Here is a 19,509-nt window from a genome sequence, read left to right on the forward strand (position 1 = left end):
TTTTGAAATGATTTTGGTGGCCCTGAAAAGGGCCTTTTTTATAATGATACAAGTGAGTTCTACCTTTTCAACTTCCAAATCCATACAAAGTGCGTCCCTGCCGCTTCAGAGTATAGACGACATTCATTGCGGTTTTGCGCTTGGCGTGTTCAGTGTAGGTCACGGCATCTCTGATGACATTTTCCTGCACACCATCAGCACTCGTAGATTAAATCGGAAATGCATTTTACACCACCACGACGAGCCAGACGCCGAATGGCGGATTTGGTGATTCCCTGGATTTTATCACGAAGAACCTTGCGATGACGCTTGGTACGGGAACGCAAACATGATACTGCTCATTGTACCGTCCGGACGAGCATGTTACTCGTGTGGTAAGCGAGCACCCACTGATACAAAACAAGCTCGCGTGACCTGTATATATAACATTCCCGTATGTAATGAAACGCTTACATGCTCCTTTTTGACGGCTCTGCGTGAGATGTGCTTGCAAATTGCGCATTTTCATCACTGTTTTTGAAGGATTTTCTAAAAATACTTGCGACTACGCACTAATTCCGAAATTTAATACGAAATACGTGCACGAATTTCCGATCAGATAGTGCAAAAATATTGCGATTTCGATCAGTAGAACGGAAGATATTCGCATTTCAAACCTGGGAAAATTTCTCAACTGAAATTGCAACGTATTTTACTTCAAAAAATAAATTTTTGTTTTGTTTGGTCTCTAGGATTATCCTGGATAAACTTTATCACAGTGAGACGTTGATCTTTTGTATACATCGTTGGGTCGTTGCTGATCAGAATCCCGAAAAGTCAAAACCTAAAGTAGGGAGCTTTACCGCGTGAATGAATTTTAACAGCAAAGAATGTACAACGTATGCAACTCTTCTTATAATATAAAAAGACATTGAAGGTTGCAATGATGTTCGGAAGGATTATTTGGAAACATCCATGCCATGAAAAAATCATATAGGATGAAATACTCCTGCTTATAACACTAAACTTTTGCACTCTCTTCCTTTTACTACGTGCTGAAGCTACAGCTATGGATGAAAAACAACAAACGAACAACACGAAGTCAGAAACAATCGGGATAACATCATCAGAATACCACCGCCTGTGGTCTGTCCTAGTGCCTGAGAGCTAAATGGTTTACGAAAACTGGAATCGGTATCGGCAAAAAATCCTATTCCTATGAGAGTACCCCGTTCAGCACCAGCTAAATAGGATAATTCGAAACGACTAGCGCCAAGAAAGGTAGCTGTAAAGACATGTCGGTCATTAAGGTCAGTACCTCTGGATAGGGTTCGTCGCGGTGCGGATGTGGGCGGTAAATGGATTGTCCGCACCGCAACCGCAAAAAAATATCAAAACCGCACCGCTTACCGCAACCGCACTTTATTTACCGCACCGCACCGCGCGGTAATGCGGTAAATGCGGTAAATTTTTTATATTTTTAAAAATTGTGTTGAAAAATTGTTTATTTGTTTATACAAATATATAACATATATAATAAAATGTTATTCTTATTTACACGAAATTTAACTTTAAGAGACTCCTCAGAATGTAACGTTTAAGAAAAAATCAACTTTTGCATTTTCTATTAATAAAACTCCGTACATTTAAAATGCAAGCATTATAAATTCAAAAACGTTGTACTGCAGTAATAGGAAAACTTTTATTTTAGCAACCCTTCAGTTAATTGAAAAAATGTAATAAAAATGCAATAAAAATGTAATAAGAAATGGAGTATTTTTTCTTTAAATTATCATATTTTCAATGTGTTTGACATATGAAAATGAAATGGATGATTTTCACATTTACGTACAAAGGCTAGTTCTAGAAAGTTCTAGCATTTAATGTATTTTCCTATAATATTTTCCCAAAGAGCCAATGGCAAAAACTTCAATTAAAGTGAACGGGAGTCAAACGATGTGGTATTTGGCAAAAATAGTTTCAAAAAAGCTACAAATTAGTCTTAACCCTCCAGCACACGCACCGTTGTATTTTGTGAAACACCTTCCGAAACTCGCGCGAGCGCTGGAGGGTTAATTGAAAAATATTAGGACTTAATTGGGTAGAAAACTATCGTAAATTTGAATGGAAGTACGCGAAAAAAAGTTATGTAGCATATTTTTTGAGAAAGAGTCCAATAAAATTGACTGCAGAAAATTCACATTTAATTTACACAGCAATCAAAGAAGATAGAAATACGATGTTGATGAACGAATGATCGAATGATAAAATAGTCATCCTAATTTGGACCGCTGCTTATTTTGGACGCTTTCATACATTTGTATCCTTTACTGCCAATTACTCCTAATTCGTTTGGTTTGATGAAGATAATTATATTCTTTGGGTTGTGTTTAAGTCCCAGCATAATTAGTTTATCTCTAATTTCTTTAAATTAATCAACATTCACAGTTGAAAAATTGATATCGGAAACGATTCATAATTCAACGATTTCCAACAGAAATCGGGAGAAGTGATGCACTTTTAAATTGGATTTAAGAGTAAAAATTTATTGTTTTTAAATGACCTAATAATTTTTGTCTCTATTTGGATCTTGCATTTTATGTATTTGAAATGGTTAGTTTGTGAAGTCTTACATAGAAGTATAAAATAACTAGTGTCCAAAATATGTCGTAAAAATAATAGCGTCAAAATATTTCGGACACAGCTAGATTTTCTTTCGTAATAGCAGTCTGTTTATCAATTTAGAACAACCACAATTATCACTTTATCAATTATTTTTTTGCGGTGCGGTTGCGGTAAAACTGCGCGGTAAAAACTCTTTCCCGCACCGCATCTGCGGAAAAAAGTGTCTTACCGCACCGCAGATTTTGCGGTGCGGGTGCGGTAAATACCGCGCGGTTGCGGTAATTACCGCAACCGCGACGAACCCTACCTCTGGATCGTTTCGCGTCTCGGCAGGTGACGATATTTACAGTAGACATCAGCAAGTTAGATATACCGCGAAAGTTGAACAGCAAGCAAAAACAACAGCAATGGGAAATCTGCGAACAATTAACACAAAATAAAAAGAGTAAACACACAATCCCTACTGAGCTAATACCTAACGGTGACTGCGTAAGTTGAATGCTGGTAGGAACAAGAGGTTTAGGTTTAGTCGGTAAGCTTACTAAAAATCACTGCAGTAATCCGCACTGCCACGAGCCACAGCTAGCGCTGTCTGTTCAAGATTCCTTCCCGATAACAGACATTGTCCCAATTTATTGAGCTGAGTCGATTGATACCAAAGAATAGGCCCTCCAGACCTGAGAAAAAATCTTCAAAGTTTGAGGGTTGCTATACCCTTCTTTTGTAACAAACGAATAAAACCAACCCCCTTAAAAATGTCCTGAGCACTGGCCTGCACAGAGGTGGAGGTAAAAACAGTGAATCTAAAATAACAAAAATGGTTACATAAAAATGGGCATAACGGTAGCTAGCTTAAGCTTTCGTTTGGATTTCGTCCTATACTATCCTTAAGAAATAGAGTTTCATAAAATGTGTTTACCGGGCGGTGGCAACTATATTGCCACCTTTTTCAAAACAGTTTTTATTACGAAATAAATGTAGATTCTAAACTAAGTGAAAGAACCGTGTTTCCATTAATATAACATACATTATAAGCCCCAAACTCTCGGCCTTATCAAGGGTTACAGACCCCATGCTTCAGTCAGGGAAGATACAGGATGTTTGCATTCAACATCAGTCGCGGCTGACGGGCATACGTCATACGTCAACTTAGACTCTTATCGGGTGACCTTCGCCGGTTTTGTTCTACCTAACTACCTCCTCTTTGACAATGATCTTATCTACCTGTTCGCTTTCTTGTGCCACGGGTCATGAAATGCAAAAATTGTAAACAATCAGGACACACAACCTCCCATTGTAGCCATAAGGTTCGTTGTGGGAAATGCGATGAGAATCATGTGGATGACTCCTGGGGGTGGGGTGTCGTAAAAGTTTCTTTACAGTGGGGAAAAGTATCTTTACATAATCGCCCGACATGATGATTCAGTGAGGAGAGAAACTGAAAAGTCCCCTTCAGGGACGCTCTAAGGGATCTTTCGCAGAAATGCTGCTTTAAATAGCTAAGCCACAAGTCTCTACAAAAATCTATACTGACTTGTCTACTGACGATGGCGACTCTGATGAACACAAGGAGGAAACATCTTCTGCTGCGCCTAAAAGCAATAGAAAAAGGAGGAACTTTTCCTCTCCTAAGATTCGTTGTAATGTTCAGAAGGTGTCTCTTCAATGTCCTCCAAAAATAACAGTATTTACTGGTGCAAAACCGAAGTAAACAGCTTCTGGTCTCCGAAACCTGAGCTCAGAAAAGAAGTTCCCAGCACTGTGGACCGTATCCTTACAGAACAATTTCTGACCCTCTTAAAAGCATCCTGGTAAGCTTTCTCACTGCAATAAAAACATTCTTAATGCAGTTGACTGCAAAATAGCCCCTCATTTCAGCGATTGTATCCTTCGATAGCTAACTCGAACGAGGTCACGGATTTGATCACTGTTTAACAGTAGCATTGCAAAAACATTATACCGAAACTCGATCCTTTTAAAATTTATTATGCGAAACATGACTTACTTCAGAAATAGATTTTAATTTTATTTGCTTGGATCGAGAACACTCTTACGGAAGAGTACTTTTGGGGATCAAAAAGTGCTATTTTTTCAATAGAATTAACCTTCCCTCGACACCAGGCATTGAAGATCTTGCGACATCGCAGAACTCTTTCCCGCACCGAAGTTAGTTTTAGTTGATTTGAACTCCCACGGCATAGCATGGGATTGCTTTCATGATAATGATAATCGAAATCTACCTCACTCCAAAAACTTTGTGATAACTTCAAAATGACCATTTTGAACACCGGTGAAATGACACGGATCCCTGCTCCCCCCAGCGCGCCCAAGCTCCTTAGACTTGTCCCTCTGCTCGACTCGGTTAGATTGCATGTGGAAGGTAATTCCTGATCGACACGGCAGCGATCCTCTGCCAATCTTTATCATTATTGCTAACGGCTTAAGGCCAACGAGTACAATAAATATTTCATTTGACCTCAAACGAAATAGTGATTGGAAGATCTAAGCATCCTCGGCATCCGATAAACTCGAGTCCATGCAAGACCTTCCTCCGGAGGAAGAGTACGGCTTCTTGGGTGGCTTTATTCTCGACACCGCTATTCAAGCTCAGAAAACGTGTACCAAACGCGAACTCTCGTAGAAGGTCTCCCAACCCGTGGTGGGACAAAAAGTGTTGAAACGTGTACGCGAAGAAGGCCACCGGCGTACAAGATCAACCGGAATGGCGGGTTACCTGAGCCAATGAAATTTTTATGAAAGCCAACAAACGCTTACTGTCGCTGGTTCATTTACGGATTAAGAGAAACCGAACCTGAAACAGTACTAACGAGAGAGTAGAATACTCAAACCGTTGGATATTCGATTTCGCCAAGAAGGTTTGTACGGATTCCGCCCCGGCACAGAAGATCCACCGCGCCGCTTCCCCCCGCGGACGATAATGTAACAATAAAGCCCCAGGACCAGACAGAATCAAATTTTACTAGTTAAAGAATCTGCCAAGAGACGTTTGTTGAATTAATTTAATATGTTTCTTAAGAGTAACCTTGTCCCTCATGGCTGGAGGCAAATGAAGGTCCACGCCATCAAATAAAAAAAACAAGAAAAACAGCCTCCGATCACAACTCGTATGGACGGATTGAAATGCTCTCTTCTATTCGGAAGTTGTTCGAGAAAATGGTCTTATTCTGTCTCGACAATTGGGTCGAAGCAAATAACTTACTGTCAGATACACAATTTGGCTTTCGCAAAGGCAAAGAGACGAACGATTGCCTTGCGTTGCTCTCAACAGGAATTCAAATGGCATATGCTAACAAAGAGCAGATGGCATCAGTTTTCTTACTGACTCAGGGGGCTTGTTGTCTGAAAAACATATGTATTTTTCGCAAAATTATTTGTCGACATCACAAATTAGCTATGTGGGCCTTCCCCAGGGCTCATGTCTAAGCCCTCTTCTCTACAATTTTTAAGTGAATGACATTGACAAATGTCTTGTCAATTCCGTCACGCTAGGGCAGCTTGCAGATGACGGTGTGGTCTCTATTACAGATCCCAAAGCTGTCGATTTGCAAGGACCATTGCAAGATGTCTTGGACAATTTGCCTACTTGGGTCCTCCAGCTGGGTATCTAATTCTCCAAAGAGAAAACTGAGCCAATCGCACAAACATGCGCCGAGCATTGTTCCACCAGATCTCAACTATTAAATTACCTTCGGCCCGAGTAAGGTCATCCAATGTCCCTATGCGGGATCTACTGGCAAACCGCGATCTCCTCTATATGTCCCTCTTATGTACCTTCCTAAAAACCATCAATATATAGATTTACCTGCCCCTTTTATTTTTCTTATCATTCTCAGAAGTGTCCTCTTCCACATATATCGTACATTCTTGATGGTTTGATGCAAGTGACACGAAAAATCTCTATCGAAAATGTTAACAAGCGCGGAATTTGCAGCACAAACATCACACGCGCAACTCGATATGTTTTTTTTTTTTTTTTCATACGTTTATTTGACACGGCATTTGCAATAGCTTTTTACGCCAGTTTCTTTTTTTACATAGCACGTTACAAAAATCCTTAAGACTAATTTTAACTATACTAGTACTTTGTCTAAAACTAACACTGAAATCACTTTATTGTTTGCTTTTTTCCTTACATTGTTGTATTTCATACTGATCTAGTATTTTCGGGTGTATTTATTTACTTTTTTTTCTGTTATTGTCTAAATTTAAAAACTAAATATTCTAGGTTCCTTTAATTGGTGAATGATTAGCCTTGGATGAGAGTATGAGGAGATGAATTTAATTAAATTTTGACAGACGCTGTTTTTAGAAAATGATAGATAAGTTCCATGTATAGAGGATCGCGATACGCCAGGATGTCTCTAACAGGAACATGGATTGGTCTTCCTCGGACTTGTAAAGAATCTACTAATTGTGATCTGGCTTCACGATATTCAGTGCAGGACCAAACAACATGCTCAATGTCATGGTAACCTTCTCCACAAGCACAATGATTACCCTCAGCGAGCCCAATACGACGGAGATGCGCATCTAAAGTATAATGATTGGACATGAGCCTAGACATCACACGGATGAAGTCCCGACTTACATCCAATCCTTTGAACCATGCCTTCGTTGATACTTTAGGGGTAATTGAGTGTAGCCATCGTCCCATATCTCCATTGTCCCAAGATGTTTGCCAACTAGCAAGTGTCCTCTGTCGAGAAGCGCTATAAAATTCATTGTAAGCGATGGGTCTTTCATATATTTCACCATCTAGTGCACCAATCTTGGCTAAATTATCAGCTTTCTCATTGCCCGCAATAGAGCAATGGGCGGGGAGCCACACTAGGGTAAATTTATAACATTTTCTTGTCAGGTTACTCAGAGATTCTCGTATCTTCCCCAAAAAGAATGGATCGTGATTATCAATCCTCTTTGAGCGTAGAGCTGCAATTGTGCTGAGACTATCAGTGAGGATAAAGTAATGGTTCGGGGGTAAAGTATTAATTATTTGCAAACTATAGTGAACTGCTGCTAGTTCCGCTATATAAACAGAGGCGGGTTCTGCAAGTTTGAGAGAAATTGAAAAATTATTGTTGAAAATACCGAAACCAGTGGCCTCACTGATTCGTGACCCATCAGTGTAAAACATTTTAAGGCAGTCTATGTGTTGATATTTACTTGTGAATATTTTAGGGATCTCCCGCGAGCGTAGATGATCCGGAATTCCACGAATCTCTGCTTGCATGGACGTGTCGAAGAATAAAGTGGATTCAGGAATATCTAGTATATTGACGTATGTGTGAACATACCTAGCAGGCGTTATTTCTTGTGACATGTGATTGAAATACACTGTCATGAATCTGGTTTGGGGTTGAAGCTCGACAAGTCTTTCAAAATTTTCAATTACCAGTGGGTTCATAACCTCACATCGAATAAGTAAACGAGAAGAGAGATCCCAGAACCGGTCTTTTAAAGGAAGAACTCCCGCTAGTACTTCAAGACTCATCGTATGGGTCGACTGCATGCAACCTAAGGCAATTCGTAAACAGCGATACTGTATCCGTTCCAGTTTAATAATGTGAGTGTTCGCAGCTGAACGGAAACAGATGCACCCATATTCCATTACTGAAAGTATTGTTGTTTGATACAATCTTATCATGTCACTTGGATGAGAACCCCACCATGATCCAGTTATTGTTCGCAGAAAATTTATCCTTTGTTGGCATTTCGTTATTAGATACCTAATGTGGCCTCCCCATGTGCCTTTAGAATCGAACCAAATTCCAAGGTATTTAAAAGTCAGGACTTGGGCTATCGTTCTACCAACCAACTGAAGCTGAAGCTGAGCTGGATCACGCTTCCTTGAAAAAACAACCAACTCTGTTTTCTCCGTAGAGAAATCGATGCCTAAATTCAAAGCCCAACTTGATAAATTATCCAAACTATCTTGCAGTGGTTGTTGTAAATTTAAGGCTTTTGGTCCTGTAACAGAAACCACGCCATCATCTGCAAGTTGTCTTAGAGTGCATGGGCTGACAATACAATTATCAATATCATTCACGTAAAAATTGTAGAGAAGGGGGCTTAAACAAGAACCTTGTGGGAGGCCCATGTAACTTATTCTGAATGTTGCCAAATCGCCATATGAAAAATGCATGTGCTTTTCTGACAATAAGTTGTATAAATAATTATTTAATATTGGTGAAAGACCACATTGATGTAGTTTCTCTGAGAGAACATCAATGGAAACAGAGTCGAATGCTCCTTTTATGTCTAAGAACACAGACGCCATTTGTTCTTTTTTTGCATAAGCTAGTTGGATTTCTGACGAAAGTAGCGCCAGACAATCATTCGTTCCCTTTCCCCTCCGAAAACCAAACTGGGTATCTGATAGCAAGCCGTTCGCCTCAACCCAATTGTCGAGACGTCGTAGGATAATTTTTTCCAACAATTTCCTGATGCAGGATAACATTGCAATCGGTCGATACGAGTTATGATCGGAGGCTGGTTTTCCCGGTTTTGGAATAGCGATAACTCTCACTTGTCTCCAGTCGTGCGGGACAATGTTCTGCTCAAGAAGCTTATTGAATAAATTCAACAAGCGTCTTTTTGCTAGGTCAGGCAGATTCTTCACCAAGTTGAATTTAATTCTGTCTAGTCCCGGAGCATTATTGTTGCATGAGAGGAGTGCAATTGAGAATTCCATCATTGTCAAAGGCGAATCTATGAAATCGTTACTTGTGGGAGCATCGCGAGTGATTTTCTGCGCAGGAGCAGAATCGGGACAAATTTTCTTGGCAAAATTAAATATCCAACGATTCGAAAAATCTTCGCTTTCATTAGTCACGTTTCGATTCCTCATTCTTCTGGCTGTGTTCCAAAGAGTACTCATTGATGTTTCTCTTGACAAGCCATTAACGAAGTGTCTCCAATAACTAGATTTTTTGGCACGACGTATACTGTCAAATTTGTTTTGCAAAATGAAATAATTTTCAAAGTTCTCACGTATACCCCCTTTCTGTTTCATAATTTCTTTGTAGGCAACTTGTTTAGCTTCATATGCATCAGAGCACTCTTTGTCCCACCAAGGATTAGGGGGCCGTCTATTTATTGTCATTCCAGGATTGCATTTCGTTTGGGCTTGTTCTGCTGCTTCAATAATTAAACCCGCTAGGAATTCATATTCTTCGGTAGGGGGTAGCTCTTCTGTCGAAGCAAGAGAAGTGGAAATTAATGTTTCGTATGTTTTCCAATCAATATTTCGTGTTAAGTCATAAGGAACATTGATTGAATTCGTAAGGCCTAATTCACTGTTAATTGAAACAACGATTGGCAAATGATCGCTACCGTGAGGATCAGGTACAACCTTCCACGTGCAGTCTAACCGAAGTGATGTCGAGCACAGAGATAGATCTAATGCACTTGGACGTGCAGGAGGTCTGGGGATGCGTGTTGTTTCGCCAGTATTTAAAACTGTCATATTAAATTCGTCACAAACATTGTAAATCAAAGAGGATCGCTTATCATTGTAGAGGGAACCCCACAATACTCCGTGCGAGTTGAAGTCTCCCAGTATCAGACGCGGAGCAGCCATGGATTCCACTACCTCAAAAATTTGACGTTGTCCAATTTGAACTTTGGGAGGTATATATATAGAAGCGATAGACATGTCTTTGCCTTTAATGTTCGTTTGGACAGCTACAGCCTCAATGCCCGCAAACAAGGGGATGTTAATTCTATAGAAAGAATAGCACTTTTTAATTCCTAGAAGCACTCCTCCATACGGGGTGTCTCGGTCTAGGCGAATAATGTTGAAATCATTTAAGTTGAAATTAATGTTTGAGGTAAGCCATGTTTCACATAGAGCAAAAGCATCGCATTTTAAATTATGCAGTAAAATTTTTAAGGAATCAATTTTAGGTATGATACTTCTGCAATTCCACTGTAAAACAGTGATGGAATCTTTCATTGGAGGAGGTGAATTACCCATTGAAAGATACAATCGCTGCAAGGATGGGCCATTGAGCAATCAGCTGCTCTAAAAATGTTCTAATTGTTGGGAGGAAAGCTGAAAGTATACTCTTTAGTGGTTCAGAAATATTGAATGCTTTAAAAATCCAATCAACAATTTCAGAAAATTTCAATAATCCTACCCCCGGCTGAGGCTCAGAGGTAGTCGAAATTTTATTATTTCCAGTAATGGTGTTCTGTTTGGATTGTACGTTCCCAAAACCGGGCGGAATTGATTTCGGTTTTGAATCGGAATTTTTCGGTTTTGGGCGCAGTTTATCTATTGGTGGAGAAATTTTAAGGCCCTTGCTTGGCAGCTTGGGAAAAGAAGACTGTTTTCTTTTTCTGGAATTTCCGGGTAAAACAAATGATGTACCTTCGCACGCTCCGTCAGAGTCAGACTGTTCCGAAAATAGAGATGTGTAAGTGTTTTCTAAGAAGATGGGTTTAGGGGTAGCATTTTTCAACATTTCTGCATAGGAGCGCTTAGACCTCTCCTTCAAGGATCGTTTAATTTTATCCTCACGCAATTTATAAATGGGGCATGCAGGGACCTCATGTGAGTTTTCTCCGCACATTAAACATTTTTCTGAATTTTCATTACATGTATCCTCTTGATGAGAACCCCCACATTTGCCACACCGTGCCTTATTGGAACAGTAAGTGGCTGTGTGGCCAAGCTGTTTGCAATTAAGGCAATTCATTACACGAGGGATAAAAAGGCGAACAGGGAGACGAATCTTATCGATAATGACATAGTTGGGCAGCGCAGACCCAGCGAAAGTCACTCGAAATGAGTCAGACAGTCGATAAACTTTTTTATCTCCTTCGTGTGATACTGAATGCAATTGCTTGCATTCAAGTATTTTTACGTCTTTAAGTATGGTGTCTTTGAAACGACCAACCCCATGCTTAACTAAGTCATCAACAGTCAAACTCGATTCTGTGATGACCCCATCAATTTCAATTTCCTTTGAAGGAATATACGCTCTATACTCACGCGTAAAAAGCTCGCAAGAAGCAATTGCATTGGCTTGTTTGAAACTACCAACGACAATGCGTATTTTATCTTTATTGACTTTGACGATCTCTTTTACATCCGAGAATCGCGAAGTCAAATCTTTAGAAATTTGAATAATATTTAGCGCCTTTACTTTACGCCTAATAAATACAATCCATGGTCCCGTTGACGACTCTGGGTAAATTTTAATTCTAGTCGGATTTACATTTTCAGCATAAGGCTTAGGGGGAGGGTCTGTTACTCGTTCTCCCATCTCTTCATCCATTTTACCTAGCAAGAAAAACTATCACAAAAAGGAATGAAAAATATACCTGTTATACCTGTAGAACACACCTCATGTGTTACGTTGTAAACTCGGTGCCCGTTGTTTGACAATGTGACACCTGCTGTTCTTCTTCGTCGCGTTGCTTCTTCAGTAGAGAAATAGTCCTACCTGCAACACTTCAAAACTCTCTCCGATTAAGCTGCTCGTCGGTATCACCACCACAAGCGCGCTCTCTCCGTTTCCACCACCTCGGTAGACAAATGTGGCTACCTGTGGCTTGCTGCGAAAATCCCACTGTCGATGCGGCACTTTTCAGTGCCACTTGTTTTCCTTATTCGTCGTACCACTTCTGCGGTAGACAAATAGAGCAAATGGGTCTACCTGTGACGCTTCCCTCTCGTCGATTAGAATTGCCCGACGACACCAATACACTATATTTTTTTCTGTGTGTACAGGCACGATCACTGTCGATCTCTGCCACCGCGGTAGGCAAATTCGTCTACCCGCGGTTTGCTGTCAAAACACCACTTGTCGAGGATGCCGTTGACCACGCCTCCGACGTATCAACTGTCGACTCACACTTAACAAACTGGTCTCTCTCTCTCCCACAATAACGCATACAGCGTCTCGCACTCCGTCACTCTCTCGAGAACAAATCCTTCCACCTGGAGGCACAACCGTCTCGGTCGGTTGCAAAAACTGTTATGTACTCGATATGTTGCCGGTCGCCATCTGACGAAGACCGCCCGATTCTGTAATCGATGCCGTTGATCTCCCGTTAACTTGAACCCCTGTCTCTAATACCAAGGAATTATTCCCCCTCTCCATATGATTTTTTTAGAATTTATAATAAAAGCAACGTTCGATTTTTAAAATAACAAAATGAAATTTTTTAGCTCATGCGCTAAAAAATCAAAAAGTTTTCACCTTCATCATTAAGGGGTTATATACAAAGTTGTAACTCAAAAAGTCGAATAAAAATTATTAAATATTCTGAAAGTACACACTTTTGAAAATATCTGTGCGAAATTTTATCCAGATCGGAGAACTAGATTTCAAACTATAGCCGATTCGCAGCGCGCTGGTTCTTTCGCGAATGAAGTGAACACAAAAATTTAAACGTGATTATCTCGGAATTAAGTTTTTGGAAAAGTACCGTTGCGGTGAACGTGATATCGCAAAAACTACTCATCCGATTTTCATATTTATTTTAATTGTTTGTATTTACACGTGTGCTTAAACGGTTGCTTTTTCATCCAAAAATTATCAATTCTTTGGAATGAATTTTTGTTTAAAACTCCATTTTTTGATCAACATAATTTTTTTAAGGAAATTCTTTTTTATTGGGAAACCGCTTCGTTCAAGTTTGCCACAATAAATTTTTCTTAAATAATCAGTTTCCTTTTTTATTTCAGTTGAAGACCGTTCATTGCAAACCTCTGCCAAAAATACGCTTCGGGGATGGACCAGAACTCCGCCAATCTTGATTTTTTTTTAATTCAGCTTGTTTTTTCGAACTTCGATAGTACTACCAACGAACATTGTATCTAACCCCTTAATTGAGGTGTATTTCAGTCCCTAGGGTGGCTCAGCTTGTTGAACAAAGCCTATGTTAAGGGTTAGCATATTATGTACTAGACTACCGCCCAAATACCTCAACAGAAGCAGTTCCAGGGGGTTCGTTTAGGGCGTATCTTTAAAAACAGGGCATTGCCATCACCACGTTCAAACACACAAAATTCAGATCAGATTTACAAACCATTTTGTAAGTTTCTATCACAGGGTGTCTACTATAAAGTAGCCTTGCTTTATTGGTATTATTGAAATATCTCATGAAGTATTCAGACTTCCATATGAATCTTTTACACCATCTTTCCAACATGATTCTAAATATTTAGAAAGTAAAAAATGGTTCGAGATATAAAAATGTTCAATTCGTTTATACTAATTTCCGAACTCTTAAGTTCAATAAAAAATCCAACTTTAATTTTAAATTCTTTCCATATATTGTAAAGTTTACGAGTTATGATTATGGTTATTATGGTATATGTACAATTTATTGAATCATAAGCTTAACAAATAACAATTGACACACTTTTTTTGTTAAAGGATGTGAGAAATTTTTTTCGAAGGAATCTGATATTAATTTTTATGTGGAATGCACCCTTCATAGCAAAAAGCACCAATTTAGTACTTTTCGTTATGTTTGCATTCACGCCGCTCATTTTCCGGTCCACTTTACGTATAGTGGCGTTATAGTTTTCGTACCCCATCAATGTCGTTGCGCCCTATCCAGGTTGTTGCACCCTATCCAAGTCGTTGCGCCCCAGCTTTAAATTGGCGACTAACCAGCAAATATTCTACATCAACAGCGCTGATGGAAACTCATAAATCATTAAAAGAAAAATTTGAACTTCTCACATGATAATACATCCAATGTATTGCCCCAATAAAAAGTAAAAACACAGACAATAATGGAACGTGCTCACCAGATAAAAGTCATCCATATAGCGTTGTGAAAGAAACGCCTGCAGCTGCTCGAGTTGGATTGCAACTCTGTTTTTCCGTAGGCATAAAAACTCTGTATCCGCAAGCCAAAACGCTGCGTCTATTTGCTTGCTCCTCCGCTAGTAAACATTTCTTTTCCTTGTGTCATCCAATGACCACTGGTACAACAGCTGCTTCACAAAGTTTAGAAAACACATAATTAACCGTTTCAATGCACACAGCCGAATTGCAACACTACGACATAAATGAAAAAACCGTGCGAAGATCTATGCACAAACTACGTCCGAAGCCTTCAACTCTCCGATCCGAACTGACTTGAAAAAATATCATATTCAGCTAAAACAAAAAATACGCGTCAATTATTTTTATCTGTAGAATGCAAGAAATTTTTTTGGAAGGAATCCAAATTTTGGTTGTAAATCTGACGCGGAATGACCCATATATTATTTGAGTACAAAAAGAACCTTGCGCAGCTAAAACTCGGCCGTAATACCTTTACGGTAATAAGAAAAAACTGCTCTAATAGCAAGACGTTTCATGCTAAAACGGTCCCAACAAAAACTTCCCCAAACGGAAATACCAACACATTCAAATTTTCTCTGTGTCGCACTCATGTTTCATCAATTCTTATTCAATAAATATGAAACGCGTCGGATTGCCTGAAAGTGTGTAGCACTTCGCTTGTCATTGTATTGCGCATAAAGCGAAGTGAATACAATGGGATTAAAGACGAGGTTCGATTTTTTCTACACGACACATTCCGTATTTGAAGATCGGCTAGCTTCAAAGCATAGTCAGAAAAAAAACGACTCGGAATAGTGGTCTGGCTCTTCGGCCGGTGTTAAATTGAAATTTCTTTTCTATCACGGACGTTAACAGGAAGGTAGCGACTGCACAAAACATGAACAGTCCTTCCCGTCATGTACGGGAAGCAAGACCTATGGTTTTGATTCACGTATCCTAACCGAGGGTCCGGATTCAGACACTTGTCTGGATCTAAGCACGAAGTCTGGGCCTGGTACAGGTCCAGACTTGGAAAGGGGATGGGCTAGATCCGGGTACTGGATCGGATCCGGTTACTGGTCCAGATCCGGAAACTGGCTCGAATCTGGGTACTGGTCCGGATCCGGGAGGTCCGGATTAGGGAACTTCCTAAAAATTTTATTTCGCTATCCAACCCACCCAGTAAAAAATCCGTAATTCCGGCTGGTTTCTGCCAATATTGATTCCAGCCTGAATGTGGTTGGATATCCGCCAAGATTCCGGTTGGTTTGACTTGGTACTAATACTATCATAGAAATCGACCGAATTATCCAGCATGCGAACAGAGCCGAGGTTGACACATACTGAAAAAGTGTTTGATTGTGTGATGCACATACATGAACAGCAACTGAAATTCGTCATTGCGTGGTCTGTTACCGAATAGACAATAGAATCTTACCCAAAAGTAATAGAAACATACCCGTCGGATTTTGGGTGCGGCTATACAATCAGCACCAAGCACAAAAGTCTCCGAATCAATCTCAAAAATAAAACCAAAAATTTTCCTTTCACTGCCACTCATCCTTCTCTAATTTTGAAAAGGAAAATCAGTAATTTTTAGCAAAAGTTTTGATGAAATCCGCCAAATTCAGCACAAAGGTTATTTATTTATTCAAGTTTATTCGAAATAGGTTGAAATTTACGTCAAATGAAATTTACAAGACAGGAGATGACAGGGGTGGATGTTCATTAAAGAACCGTACTCCTTTTATTGAACACCGATTTATCCTGAAAATTAATCTAAAGTTCTTTCTGTTTAGACATCCAGATGTAGCTGATGCTGCTGTTTTTGGGGTTCCAGAACCAACAAAAGGACAGATTCCGCTTTGCTTGTACGTAACCAAGGATAGTATCACCAAAACTACAACAAAATTATCAGTAGAACTGATTACTCTCATCCGCGAAGTTATTGGTCCGATAGCGTCATTTAGGCTGGTTGGAAAAGTAAATAGTTTACCTCGTACCCGCTCAGGTATGTTACATGTATTGTTCGACGCGATGTTCTTTTATTAGCAGTACATTCCGTATGTACTGCTAATAAAAGAACTCCGCGTCGGACAATACACATTCTGCCTCCGAGTCCATCTGTATGAATCGTTAATCGCTTAATGAATTGCCTACATTACACAGGTAAGACTATGCGGAAAGCCATGGCGGATTTTGCAGCAAACAAGACGGTTATTCTACCAGGTACCATAGAAGATGTCAGCGTTTTCGATGACATTAAACGAGCATTGCAAGAGCTTGGATATGCAACGAACGCACCGATGCCTGTTGTAGGAAACAAGAAATAGAATAATTACAGAATTAAACGCAAAAAAACATTTTTTGCAAGTTTAACCGTGACGTGGCCCATAGGAGTATTAGTTCGAAAAAGCTGGTTGATTCAGATTTTTAGAATTTGATTTTAATTATTATGCCGTGGTCTGGCGGTTCAGAGCATAAGAAAGGATTCTTAATGGTTAGTAGTCCTGTCTGTAGATAATCAACCTCCACGACGAAATATAGCTTCAAAGCGTTGCCTTGAGATTCATGTTAATGATGTTATAAGATTTTATTCCGTTCTTGGGACAAACCTGCATTTTATGGAAGCAACCAGTAGAAGAGTCATTGACGATACACTCAACTTTACAAAACAATAACAATCCAGATTTCCATTCAAAATTTCATTAGCACTGGTAGGTTGGGATAGTATCCTATTTAGTGAATCCAAACCATTTAGCAGATAAGTTGGCAGTGATAATTTTTTTACAAATTACAATCATCATCAAATAGGGGAAACAGGTAAAAACGGACATCTTAAGGCTATAAATTGCATTTTATCACGAATTGTATACAAGCAGTGGTTTGCGATAGCATTTTATTTACATCGTATATGTAAAAATACAACTTTAAATTATGAAAAAGAGGCATAAAATCGTCATTTCTAAATTTAGTCAGGGAAGATGGACAGCTGACATAGGAAAAATGAAAGTCTGCATAGGTAAAGGTACTAGGAAGAGTGAGACATCTCGTCCAATCAATTTTGTTTTCTTTCGGTACACCACAATAGCGTCGATTAAGAATAGCTTAAGATTGTGCAATAATGTTGACATTCATTAAAATAAGCTATATTTCTTTCCACCCTTTAACTCAACATGATACTAAATAAAAAACCTGTTTTAATCCACCTCATGGTGTAATTGTGCCTTTCTCATTTATCCAATATCAAGTTATATTCAATATATTTGTGAAAATGTCTATTATATTCATATTACACTTTGCACATATTTACAAGGGCACGACTGCCAAGAACCTGATGAGCAACATGTTGACGATGACGTATAATATTTAAGTGAATATATCAGCATGAGTTAAATGTTCTCTTCGTATTAACATATTTTGGAATGCAGTGGGAGGGGAAAGGGATTATAACTGTAAAAGAGGATGTGAGAGAGGCCTAGTTGGTGAAAATGGGTTCAGTTATAATCGAATCCGATGTGACTTTAATTCTGGAGTATGCCCGGTACCTTGTTTCGGTTTAAATTCCTATATAACCGTAGTAGCTCCGGAATCAAAAGTCAGATCTGAATGAAATTCAATAGCAGTCAAAGGGTGTATTGTATTTATCATTTGAAACCAAGTTTGTAAAAATCAGTCAAGAATTTGCTGAAAAATAGGTGTGACATTATCTTACGAACATTGCTAGTTCCCCGAGAGTATCAAGAACCGTCATAGGTGGCCAATATTTTTTGTTGATTATAGAGGTTTTTAACCTGAGGGTCATTAGCCTCTTTATCGGGTTAGAGAAATCTCTTTAGAAAAATCTCTAATCCTATGCGCGGGGTTGGGAATTAAACCCAGGTGAGCTAAGTACAAGGCAATCGATTTACCAACTACACTATCTCCACCTCTAAGAGGTGGCCAATATAGCCAAAGCTACTTTGATTGGTCCTTAGTGATCTAGGCCTGCTAATCCAAGTAATGTTAAATCCATTTCAATATGTATTGCATCATTTGGACATCATCATGGTGCAAGTTTACATGAGAATTTGCTATGTGGCTGCAGTCTTCAACCCGTAATTCCGGAACCGGACGTAGGATCAACAAAAAATACAATAGCAGCTTGTGGGAGCGTTAGAATTGTTCATGTGAAACTAAGTTTGTGCAAATCGGTTGAGCGGCTTTATTTGACACACACATGCACCCACATACATTTTGCGGTCTCGCCGAATTGAATCGAATAGTATGTGACACCTGGCCCTCTGGGGCTCAAATGGCAGGTCGATTTTTGAAATGATTACCTAATATGTATATAAGAAAGCCAAAAATCATTTATATTTCCAAACCAAACAGGCAGGTTGGCCGAGTGCCTTTTAGGAAAAGGCTATTATGCGCAGTAGCGACATCTATTGTGATTTTGGTGGGGTATTAGGTCACCAGTGTACCGACGTAATTTCAGGTGTTTTGGTGGTGTCGTTTGTATAGGAACACGTTTATTCTTTTTTTTGGCACTGGTGAGTAAATTTCTGTTTCTGAAAAATAATATGTGTAACACGAATCAATTTACATCCGATTTTCAATAACTTGGTACTGCTGGAAAGGTTATTCAAAACCCAACAAAATGGTATAACGGTTACCAGTGCAACCTTATATTTGTTTGTGTAAATCGTGATTGTTCTCGAAAATATACATTGGGGTAGGTTGCCCGAGTTCTGTGCGGGGCTGGTTGGCCGAGTTGTAAATTTAGTGTAGAGTAATGTGCACTTTTATATTTGTGAAATACCATTTTCAAAGCAAAATTTGATATTATGCTAATATTGATGTTTATAAAAAAATATACACGAGAAATAAGTAATAAAAATAATTTAACATTATTACCGAATAGAAATAAGAGATTCGAATCATTAAAAGTCGGAAATTGTTTATAAAAAAAGTTGATTCCGATATTTTATGAATTAAATGCCAAGCTGGTTTCAGAGTCTTTGGCGTGGGCCCCATCAATCCTGAAATTTTTCCTCCTGAGGAGTTTCTGGCAGGATTTGTCACTGATCGATCCAATCCCGAACAAAAC

At 39.2% G+C, this 19,509-nt stretch overlaps 1 protein-coding gene across 1 annotated transcript in view; it reads left to right on the top strand.

Annotated features, from left to right (window-relative positions):
• Positions 1–17,638, top strand: part of LOC131683215 (acyl-CoA synthetase short-chain family member 3, mitochondrial) — a 967,052-nt gene extending 949,414 nt beyond the window's left edge. Inside the window, exons 10-11 of the mRNA XM_058965052.1 lie at positions 16,217–16,428; positions 16,587–17,638. Coding sequence (XP_058821035.1) covers positions 16,217–16,428; positions 16,587–16,750 — 376 coding nt within the window. The 3' untranslated portion in view covers positions 16,751–17,638. The remainder of the gene's footprint in view (positions 1–16,216; positions 16,429–16,586) is intronic.
• Positions 17,639–19,509: the final 1,871 nt, after the last annotated feature.

This window comes from Topomyia yanbarensis, chromosome 2 (assembly GCF_030247195.1).
Source record: "Topomyia yanbarensis strain Yona2022 chromosome 2, ASM3024719v1, whole genome shotgun sequence".
In the NCBI taxonomy this organism is placed as follows: domain Eukaryota; kingdom Metazoa; phylum Arthropoda; class Insecta; order Diptera; family Culicidae; genus Topomyia; species Topomyia yanbarensis.